The following is an 11,829-nucleotide window of genomic DNA, read 5'->3' on the forward strand; positions in this document are numbered from 1 at the left end:
AACGGGACAGAGCAGTATAGTCAACAACCTGGAGGGGGTGGGGCGTGAAGTGGTTCATTTGTATTTAAAGGGCCAGCGCTCAAAAAGACCTTTCTGGTGTCATTACTCAGAAATAGTGTTGAAGATGGACCTGTGGAATTGAATTAATGAAGAATTCAGACCCAAGTATAGCATTTACAGTTTATGTAGACCGCAGGGAAATGTTTTAAAATGCATAATTCCATTTAAAAAAAAGCAAAATATCACTCCTTTAACATATCTGAAGTGCCTTAGACTAGCCATGCCCATGTTTTCTTTCACTTCTGTCTAGTGTGATCATGCTAGCTTTACCGAGTTAGATCTCTCTCCATCCTATAATAGAATTTCTGTTTCCATCCACTAATAACCTGGAATAATGAGTAAAACCAGTCTGGGTTATTTGACAAGTGTCTATTTCTTTAAACAAATCACACTCATTTGCGGACGGAGCTAAATAGAAAATGCAGAAGTGGTGCCAGTTTGCCAAATTATCAGCAGAGAAATTGTTTTGTTTCAAAATTTACAATGAATATTTAGTTGTTTTTTCTCAGCAGGCACTACATCAATTGTTTTGAAACCAAACATATATTGATGTCATAATCATACCTAACACTATTATCCATACCTTTTCAGAAACTTTTGCCCATATGAGTAATCAGGAAAGTAAACGTCAAAGAGTGTGTGATTTGCTGAATGCACTCGTCACACCAAAGGAGATTTCAAAAATAGTTGGAGTGTCCATAAAGACTGTTTATAATGTAAAGAAGAGAATGACTATGAGCAAAACTATTACGAGAAAGTCTGGAAGATACTATTAAAGAAGAATGGGAGAAGTTGTCACCCAAATATTTGAGGAACACTTGTTTGTGTTGCAAGTTTCAGGAAGCGTGTGAAGGCAGTTATTGAGAAAGAAGGAGGACACATAGAATAAAAACATTTTCTGTTATGAAAATTTTCTTGTGGCAAATAAATTCTCATGACTTTCAATAAACTAATTGGTCATACACTGTCTTTCAATCCCTGCCTCAAAATATTGTAAATTTTGCTTCCCCACCCTGTAAAAGGTAGCTGTTCAGTGTAACCAGACAAGCTTAAAAAAAAAAAAAAAAAAAAAAAAAAAAAAAAAAAGCTGTATACTATGTTAGAATGTCTGGCTCATTCCATTCTAGCCCTGGAATGAGGAGTAAAACTTGTCTGAATTATTAATTCTTTAAAAAATCACATTCATTTTGGGACAGAGCAGTGTCCAATACATAAATACAGATGAAATAAATAACATATTTCAGTACAGGCCACTAATATGATGCCTTTTTAGCCTTAAAATACTACATTAGTCATCATTAGAGGAAGTGAATGTTTGGAATGTTGCATGTGCTTTTCTCCAAACACACTTCATTAACCATAGCAAAATAGAATGTCCCTATTGTTTTCGTGAATACAAAACTATTCATTGCTTAACAGAGATTTACTACTTGGGAACCATCTCTTCCAATAACAATAACACTGAAGGTGAGCGACCTACAGGTGTTGAAAACAGATGGATTAACTTGTAGAACTCAACGTTATGAATCACTAGCAGTACATGCTATTGGAGGATATACAATAACTTTGTTGTTGGAGACAGGTCAGACATCCTTCACTATCATTCTAAAAAGGGGGTAAAAGTTCTGACTGGTTCTTTAAATGAATCTCACTCATCTTAGGTGACAATGAAAGAAACAAATTATGTCTTGGTATTGAAATGACTGAATCCCTATTAAAAAAAGAAATACAAAAATGCATAAAAAGAGGCTGTCACGTGACAATTTCAGTGCATTAACATGGTTGTTTTATGGAGTGAAGCGGAATGATGCAAAATGATAAGGCGTGGATAAGTGGAGGAAAGATCCAACAAACCAGGATACAAGCTGAGAGGTGACACGGAAGAAAAAAAGTAGCACTAACAAGATCCAAAGACAGTTTCAGTCCATTCATTCATGTCACAGTTTTAACCCTTTATGGGGCATTCATAGTAATACTCTGAAACTCTACATTTCAACCTTAGTGTGTTATTGAAGGACATAACAAGACTTTATTACTTTTGTGAAATTGTTCCAAATTTTCTGAAGTTACCATATTTGGTTCCTTGCCTGTAAGTGGCAAAAAAAAATCTAAAGATATCCAAGAAAAGAAATACAAGAAAAACACATGTAAGGTGAAAGGAACATATATTTTAGAAGATTAGAACATGACTTTTAGAACATTTCAACAACATAAGTGCTGATACAGACACATATCAACATAATTTAAATGACCAAAAATAGTCACTTGCCTGATAAAGGGTTAAACTGATGTATATAAATAGTTTCATTACTTATCACTATTATTGTGTTGTTTGTTTGCTTTGCACATGTTCATGCTCTCAACTCTGTTGCTGTCTTGACCAGTGAAGTAAGATCTAATCTAATTTAATCTTAAAAAAAAAAAAAAAGTTGTCAAACATGCCATTTTCAGTGTGTTACAGTGTTTTTTGTGAAGTGAGATGGACGTTCAATATGGTAACACATGGTTAAGAGGAAGAAAGATCCATCAAACCAGGATATAATCTATGTGTATTGCAAACAGCAAGAGATGACAAAGTAGAAAAAAAACACAGGTGTTACTAAAAAAGATCAAAAGATAGTTTCAGTCTGTTCATTCATATCATAGTATTAAACTTATGTATATAAATAGAGTTTCATTACTTATCACTATTATTGTGTTGTTTGTTTTGCACATGTTGTTGCACTTAACCAGTGAAGTTACATCTAATCTAATTTAATTTAATAAAAAAAAGGAAAACGAAAAGTTGACATGCCATTTTCAGTGTGTTAATGTGTTTTATTGTGAAGTGAGGCAGACTTTAAATATGATAACACATGGGTAAGTGGAAGAAAGATCTAATTTAAAAAAAAAAAAAAAAAATCTGTGTTTATGTGTTTTGTGTGTGTGGATTGGAGAACTTCAGACTGTTCCATGAGTCCAAACACCTGAACTGGTCTTAGTGGAATGTGTGCTGGTAGTATTTTCTTTTTGCATGAGTTTAAACACCTGAACTGGTCTTTTTTGAGTGTGTGCTGGTAGTATTTTCTTTTTGCATGAGTCCAAACACCTGAACTGGTCTTTTTTGAGTGTGCGCTGGTAGTATTTTATTTTTGCATGAGTCCAAACACCTGAACTGGTCTTTTTTGAGTGTGTGACGGTAGTATTTTCTATTTGCATGAGTCCAAACACCTGAACTGGTCTTTTTTGAGTGTGTGACGGTAGTATTTTCTATTTGCATGAGTCCAAACACCTGAACTGGTCTTTTTTGAGTGTGTGACGGTAGTATTTTCTTTTTGCATGAGTTTAAACACCTGAACTGGTCTTTTTTGAGTGTGTGACGGTAGTATTTTCTATTTGCATGAGTTTAAACACACCTGAACTGGTCTTTTTTGAGTGTGTGCTGGTAGGATTTTCTTTTTGCATGAGTTTAAACACACCTGAACTGGTCTTTTTTGAGTGTGTGACGGTAGTATTTTCTTTTTGCATCAGTCCAAACACCTGAACTGGTCTTAGTGGAATGTGTGATGGTAGTATTTTCTTTTTGCATGAGTTCAAACACCTGAACTGGTCTTTTTTGAGTGTGTGCTGGTAGTATTTTCTTTTTGCATGAGTCCAAACACCTGAAATGGTCTTAGTGGAGTGTGTGACGGTAGTATTTTCTTTTTGCATGAGTTTAAACCCCTGAACTGGTCTTTTTTGAGTGTGTGCTGGTAGTATTTTCTTTTTGCATGAGTCCAAACACCTGAACTGGTCTTTTTTGAGTGTGTGACGGTAGTATTTTCTTTTTGCATGAGTCCAAACACCTGAAATGGTCTTTTTTGAGTGTGTGACGGTAGTATTTTCTTTTTGCATGAGTTTAAACACCTGAACTGGTCTTTTTTGAGTGTGTGACGGTAGTATTTTATTTTTGCATGAGTCCAAACACCTGAACTGGTCTTTTTTGAGTGTGTGACGGTAGTATTTTCTTTTTGCATGAGTTTAAACCCCTGAACTGGTCTTAGTGGAGTGTGTGCTGGTGGTATTTCCTCCCACTTCCACCCTTTACCTTGTCTGACAGTTTTCAGCCTGACTGGTCCTTTGCAGTTCTTGATGACCGTGAACACATCATACAGGGGTAATCCTGAAATGGACAGGTTCTCCACCTCCAGCAGCAGTTCCCCTTCATTTAATTTTCCATTTTTACAAACCACTCCATCGTCGTTCACCGGTCCTATGTAGGCGAACTCCCCGTTTTCCGCTCCTCCTCTCAGTGGCACATTCAGGTCACCGTGGGCATCTTTACCCACTACACACTCATTGACTCTGGAGGTCCAGTGGTTTTTCTTCACCACGGGTTTGGACATGGTGAGCCTCTTATGTTTGGCTCTGACAAACAGTTATGGCAGCACAAAAAAAAAAAAAAAAAAAAAAAAAAAGTGGACTTCAAACTTTGCGTCTCTTCCACAGGAACATGAGTGGCAGAGCTGTCCCACGGTCTCCAGTGGGTTAAAAAAAATCAAGCCATTCCTGTTCTAAGTGTCTCCTTACTCCTTACAGATGTTGTTTTGGACATTTTCTTCAAATCCACGCAGTTTAATCCTCCTTTATCGATGTCATCTTACATCTGCTTCGGTCCCACTCGCGTGTCGCTTCCACTCATAAATGCTTTCAAGTCACTTTTTACAGCTTTTCTTTCTTTTTTCCACGGAACCCCAGCTCTCTCCGTATGTCCACGCTGACTTTACCGGCAGTAGTGTCCGTTACCGTCTCCTTAGTCCAGGTACTTGGGTCTGCCGTGGGCTACTTATCCGTGGCTCATTCCCACTCTGCTCCGCTGGAGAGACGGGGATGTGTTGCCGTTCGTGATGCCTTCGCACACCGTCGGAAATAGTAGCTTCTGCTGACCTGACATCAATGACTCACAGAGCAAGGCACGGTATTGTAGAGCAGGGGTGTCAAACTCATTTTAGTTCAGTTCCACATTCTGTTAAATTTGATCTGAAGTGGGCCAGACTAGTAAAATAATAACATAATAATATATAAATTATATCAACTCCAAACTTTTCTTTGTTTTCGAGCAAAAAAAGTAAATTTATATTATGAATGGTTTCCATCTATAAACTATCCTTTCAAAACGTGAATAACGTGAACAAACTGAAAAAATAAGTGTAATTTTAATAATATTCTGCCTCAGTTTATCATTTAAACATGTACATTATAATGAACAGATAGATCACAGTGGATCTACAAACACACCAAACATTTATCAACAAACAGAATATTGTTAAAATTGTACTTACTTCTCTTAAGACATTTCAGGTTATTCATATTTGTTCAAGTTATTCACTTTTTTTTTTTCTTTTGCAAAATTATACTTTATTTTAGTGTAAATACATGAAAAATATTTATATTTACAAAGACAAAATTTTGGAGTTGTCATTATTTATATGTTATTATGATAGTATTTTACTGATCCTGCCCACTTGAGATTGAATCGGTCTGAATGTCGAACCTCACATAAAAGGACTGTTAATATGTTAGTGTAATTTTTGCATTTCACAAATTCATCCCAAGGGTCGGACTGGACCCTTTAGCGGGCCAGATTTGGCCCCTGGGCCACATGTTTGACACCTGTGTTGTAGAGAGATTTCTCAAGTATATACTGTGACCTGTCGAATAATAGGCATGATTATCTGTAAATAATAATACAAAATACTGTTTTTGTCTTAATGTAAAAAAAAAAAAAAAAAAAAAAAAAAAAAAAAAGTAAATGTATAACCTGTCACAACCATGTTCTACTTGACATTTCTTCATAAATATAAATCAAATCAAAGTTTATTTATATAGCACTTCACAACAACATAAAGAAGCCCAAAGTCCTTTACATCTAAAAATATGATTAAATTATAAGATAGACACAGATTAGTAAAATACCATAAGTATGTATAAAACAACAGGACACAATACACAGTGATGAAAAAGACCACAGATTAAAACCTAATAGTGTCTCAGTGCTATTAAGGGTCTAAACAGATGTGTCTTTAACCTAGTCAAATTTCAGCAATGTTATGTCTCATCTTATACAGAGGATCACTTCTTTATCTTAAAAAAATTTCAGGTCATTTTATTGTGAGTATATTTTGTAAATGTAAGTATTTTTAAAAAGTAATTTTGCTTTTATTAAACCAAGAAGAAAACTCTGTGTTGTTTGTAATCGATGACATTATTTATCCTATAAGTCATTAAGTTTGGATTCATTCCAGTTTTTATTTAAGCCTATTTATGTGTCTATTAAATCTGATAATTTAATGGGAAAATACAAATTTAACAGTAGGCTACAAATATGAATCCTGCTGATTCTTATACTCGCTCAAAAAAAAAAAAAAAAAAAAAAAAAAAAAAAGGTTCCAACTAACCGTGCACAGTACACTGTGTTTGAAAGGTACATAAACACTGTATTTACAAACTGAGGTAGAGCAAGGATACAATAAATGAAATGAAATACATATTTGGATTACAATGCTTTATGTAAGTTCTCACACTGACGCTTTAGACACCACTACAAAATAATACACTTTATTTGTTTAGTATGGTACCCTAATTACAAATAAAAACAAATAAAAGAGGATTATTGAGTTTCAATGCCAGTGGACGGAGTTTGGGAGCATCACTTGAACGCAGCAATATTACAATGAGCGCATGCGTGTTTTTTTCGAGCAAGAGAGGGATCTGTTGGCTGGTCATGACTAAATTACATTTAAGGAGCTTTTGGCTTCCTTTTATGAAGATGTCAAATAAAAACCAACACAAGAACAGCAAAATGTAACACTGTTATGGTATTTGTCACTTTAAGATTTATTTTCTTTATATGGATAGAATTTGATTTAAGACTAAATGGAAAAAAGGAGAAGAAGGAGCAGTGTATGACTATTGTGATTAATATGATTCACAGATAAGACTTAGTCAGCCGGTAGTTGTGTATCTGGTCTTTCAGGATTCCTGCATTTCAGGTTTGACCGGTGGAAGACCATTTGTGTGTGTGTGTGTGTGTGTGTGTGTGTGTGTGTGTGTGTGTGTGTGTGTGTGTGAACCATCCCTGTTCTATCTTTGACCTGGCGTGGTTGCGTAGACCTGGGTGTGTTTCCTAACACTGAAATACCTGCAACATCTTTACATCATGTCATATTTTGTGAACCAAAGAAAGCTTTGAAATGTTTTTTTTTTCAAGGGCCACATACAGCCTAATATGATAAAAAAGTGGGCTGGACCAATAAAATAATATAAATAATAGGATAAAAAAGTATAAATAATGTCAACTCCAAAGTTTTTTTCTATGTTTTTGAGTGAAAAAAAGTCAGATTCTGTAATAAAAACGTTTACATCTACGAACCGTACTTGAACATAGCACAAACAAATATGAACCTGAAAATTCTTAAGAAAAATCAGTGCAATTTGAACAATATTACGCCTTAGTTTATCATTTATACATATGCATCACAACTTACAAATACACACATTTAGTAAGAGGCAGAATATTGATACAATTCCACATACTTCTCTTAAGAAATTTCACATTTTTTTGTAAAAGGCTAGTCTATAAATGTAAATATTTTTGTATAATTTTCCTTTTTTTCACACTACAACAAAGAGAAAAATTTGTAGTTTTCATTATTTAAAAGTTATAATGATAGTATTTTACTGGTCTGATCCACTTTAGACTGAAATAACCTAAAATGATTCTAACATCCTTGATCGTCAGTGTACTTTCTGCATTTCACAAATTCATCCCAGGGGCCAGATTGAAGCCTTTGGCGGGCCGGTTTTGGCCCCCGGGCCATATGTTTGACACCTTTGCACTATGGCATCTACACAAAAACTTGAATAAAGAATTATAGAGATGAGAAAATAAAAGGAAATAGATGTGAATAAGTTTAAGAAATAATAAAAGTGAGATAGATAAAGGCAGTAATGTAGATTGACAGTTAAAAGTGACAGTCATTAGACGACTAGGATGAATACAGATGGAATCAGATGGGCCGGGCCTCTCACCTAGGGAACTTAAGATGAGCTTTTTCCCATCTAAAAATAACACTTAAAGTACTTTTGTCCCCTAGGAGGACAAACGATTGGCCTGGATGGGACGGGAAATAGTAGTGTAAGTGCACTTTTAAGCTCAAACCTCACAGCCTCCTCTTATCTTCATCTGTTATCAGCTACTCATACAATAAAAGCGCTTTTAAAGTATTTGTTTAGGGAATTTTGTCCTTGCAGGCATGTGATGAACAATAAACATGAATATAAAAAAAAGTGCTTAAACATCGCACAAGCCGCAAGCAGTATAAATTATAAATTCTTCCACAAAGCAGTATTAAACCAAACACTGCATTCCTAATGAGACCATAAAAAATACATTGTACAGAGCCATTAAACAGAACAAGAACCAAAGAAGAACCCTGAGAGAGTTATTATTTGATGACGTGAACCTCCTTTTTCTTGTCTTTTAAGTTGATCAAAACTGGAATATGATTGACTTATATTTGTCTTTGATTCCCAGCTGATATTTAATGCATAGATCTGCTTCTAACTGTACGTAATTTCCCGCGCACTTCCATCCGTGACCTCCAGCGCCGGGGTCATCCAGCTCTTCTGCCAGCTTCCTGTCACACGGCGTCACCAGAATCAGATCGACAGAGACAGACACAGCCACGGGCCCAAAATTTCCTATTCCCTTTCCACCCATCCATCATGTGTGTGCATGTCAACGTCTTCTCGCTGGCTGTCTCTATATCTTCCTGTCACTTTCTTTGTATCTTGCACCCTTTTGCATGCATGAAGCCGTGCAAATATTTGCACATCTGCGTTCGACCCACAAACAAATCTCCATGTTTTGTATTAGCTGTTAACCCATAAACACCCAGAGCTACTTTTATGGCTGTTTCCACATTAATTGTTCTCTATTTTTAGCCTTTCTTAAGTGGTTTATCAACATTTATTCTAATATTATCCTCTGTATTTTGCATTTTCAGAAACAGAATCATTTTTATTGGCTAAGTACGTGAACACATACAAGGAATTTGGCTTTTTTCTTTGATCACGTTTCAACATGAACTCAAAACAACATGAACCCAATCATACTTGAACATAGACCAAATATAGACAAACATTCGACTAGAGACAAGGACACCAATGGGATAACATTTAAAATGGATATGTAGCAGGGGTCTCAAACTCATTTTCTTTCCGGGGCCACATTCAGCCCAATTTGATCTCAAGTGGGCCGGACCAGTAAAATAATTGCATAATAACCTATAAATACCGACAACTCCAAATTTTTGTATTTGTTTTAGTGCAAAAAACCCCATTAAATGATGAAAATACTTCCTTTTATAAACGATCCAAACAAAAAAGATGTGAATAACCTGAAAAAAAAGAAATTTCTTCAGAAAAATAAGTGCAATTTTAACAATATTATGCTTAAACTTATCATTTATACATGTGCATTATGGATCAAATCTACAAAGACACTGTTGTTCGTCCATCAGTCTCAATGATGACCTTGACTTCAGTTTTTGTGGCTCCTGGAGTGGCTTGTCAGCCCTCTTTTAGCCCTGAAGTATCTGCCACAAAGACACCAAACACTGAATAACAGGCAGAAAATTGTTAAAATTGTGCTTAATTTTCTTTAGCCATTTCAGGTTGTTCATATTTGTTCAGATTATTGACATTTTATTGTTACAGGATAATTTGTAAATGTAAGTGTTTTCATAATTTAATGTTATTTTTTACACTAAAACAAAGACAAAAATTTGACAAAGACAACATTTTGTCATTTATAGGCATTGTGTAATATTTTTTTCCACATCAAACCAAGAAGAACATGGAGTCATTATTTTTTGTAGGTTTTTATGTTATTATTTTACTTGAGATCATATTGGTCTGTATGTGGAACCTGAACTAAAATGAGTTTGACAGCCTTGACTGTGGAATTTTGCACTTTGCAAATTCATCCCAGGGGCCGCATTGGAACCTTTGGTGAGCCGCATTTGGCCCCCGGGCTGTATGTTTGAGACCCCTGATATATAGTGTAATATGTACATGTAACCCGTTCAATATATATGATTATATAATTACACAAAATTGGGTTAAATTGTCATTTTCATTCATAGTTTATACATACCTGGTGTCTTCCTTATTGTACAGTCTGTTTGGGGTGTTAGTCCTCCAGCCACACCCACTTCTTCTTCATGTGTCCCCCCATAGTGTTCGTGTATAAATTCCTTGTGTGCCCGTAGCTCTCCCTTTTTTCATATTGTCTGTGGTGAGAGGTCAGTATCCATATCGTCATATCCCCTGCATCTGTACATTTATTTGCTAATATTTCTTATTATTTGTGTTATCCATGTTTGTTAAGTTGTGTTTACTTTGATGTTGAACTTGTTGGTTTTGTTGTCTGTCCCGCGCGGTGTTGACATGATGTTTTTGTCATTTTGTTTTATTATGTTTTGTGATTTAGCATCCCAGCTAACTGTTGTATAATCCTGTTGTCCAGGGTAAATAAATGGAGACTGCCTCCAGAGGAAATCACTGTGTCTCGGGTTTATGCACATCCAACAACACAACGCAGAGGGAATAGTCCGGTCACATACCGCAGTGGTTCCCGACCTTTTTTGGCTCGTGACCCCATTTGAACATCACAAATTTCTGGCGACCCCAGACATTTTATTTTGCTAGAAATTAATTTGTTTTTGATCATGTAATAGTTTGCTATAATATGTTACAAATAAATGTTAATTTTAGACAACAACTAGGATACATAATGGACTTTTTTTTTTTAGTAAGTTTTTATTTTTAAAATTTTTTATCAATTACTAGAAATTTCAGGCGACCCCATTTGAATTCCAGGCGACCCCACGTGGGGTCCCGACCCCAAGGTTGAAAAACACTGATGAACAGAGTGCAAAGTGGAGTTTTATACCATGAGTGGGTGTGTGCAGAGATCCGGTCCATTAGAATATATTTTCATGTATATATTATTTACAGTAGGTTTTATATTGTAATATGTTGAGAAAGTGCAAATTGGAGTTTTTATACTGTGAGTGGATATGTACAGGGATCCGGTCTATTAAAAATATATGTTTATGTATATATTATTAGAGTATTTATACAGAGTGCAAAAATATAAGTTTGTGAGTGGGTAAATTGGAGTCAGGAGGAAACTGACACTGACTCTGGACGGCTCATCAAGTGTAGAGCAGGGGTCAGCAGCCCTGGTCCTCGAGATCTGCTATCCTGCATGTTTTAGATGTTTCCCTCTTCCAGCACACCTGACGGTCGTTCTCAGGCTTCTGCAGAGCTTGATGATAGGCTTATCATTTGAATCAGGTGTGTTGGAAGAGGGATACATCTAAACCATGAGAGATAGCAGCTGTCGAGGACCAGGGTTGGTGACCCCTGGTGTAGAGTGTTCATCAGAGTGACGGTGATGGGGGAAGAAGCTGTTCATATGTCTGGCAGTGCTTTTCAGAGACAATCAGGTATTTTCCTATATTTAATTCACTGATCATGTACATGTTTATAAAAGCTCAGAATAAAGTTTGAGGGTTATTATATCAAAAACAGCAAAAACTGAAGAAAAAGTGACTTTTTCAGTCAAATCTATCATCAACTCAGTGGTTGACTCAATCTTTTTCTGTTGGGCCTGTGAAGCCTGCTACCGGACGTTAGTCTGGTGTTGTCTGTCTTTTATGTTTGTCTGCCACTTCCTGTTTT

General features: G+C 35.7%; 1 protein-coding gene and 1 long non-coding RNA gene across 2 annotated transcripts in view; both read right to left on the reverse strand.

Annotated features, from left to right (window-relative positions):
• The window catches only part of magi1b (membrane associated guanylate kinase, WW and PDZ domain containing 1b), a 253,867-nt gene extending 248,966 nt beyond the window's left edge, over nt 1-4,901 (reverse strand). Inside the window, 1 exon segment of the mRNA XM_030134044.1 lies at nt 4,127-4,901. Within this exon segment, the coding sequence (XP_029989904.1) occupies nt 4,127-4,424 (298 nt within the window). The 5' untranslated portion in view covers nt 4,425-4,901.
• On the reverse strand, nt 3,011-3,700 carry LOC115419336 (uncharacterized). Its single transcript, XR_003935425.1, has 2 exons — nt 3,456-3,700; nt 3,011-3,392 (listed from the first exon to the last, which is right to left on the reverse strand). It is a non-coding gene; the product is annotated as an uncharacterized LOC115419336 (long non-coding RNA).
• Nucleotides 4,902-11,829: the final 6,928 nt, after the last annotated feature.

Source organism: Sphaeramia orbicularis, chromosome 5 (assembly GCF_902148855.1).
Source record: "Sphaeramia orbicularis chromosome 5, fSphaOr1.1, whole genome shotgun sequence".
NCBI lineage: Eukaryota > Metazoa > Chordata > Actinopteri > Kurtiformes > Apogonidae > Sphaeramia > Sphaeramia orbicularis.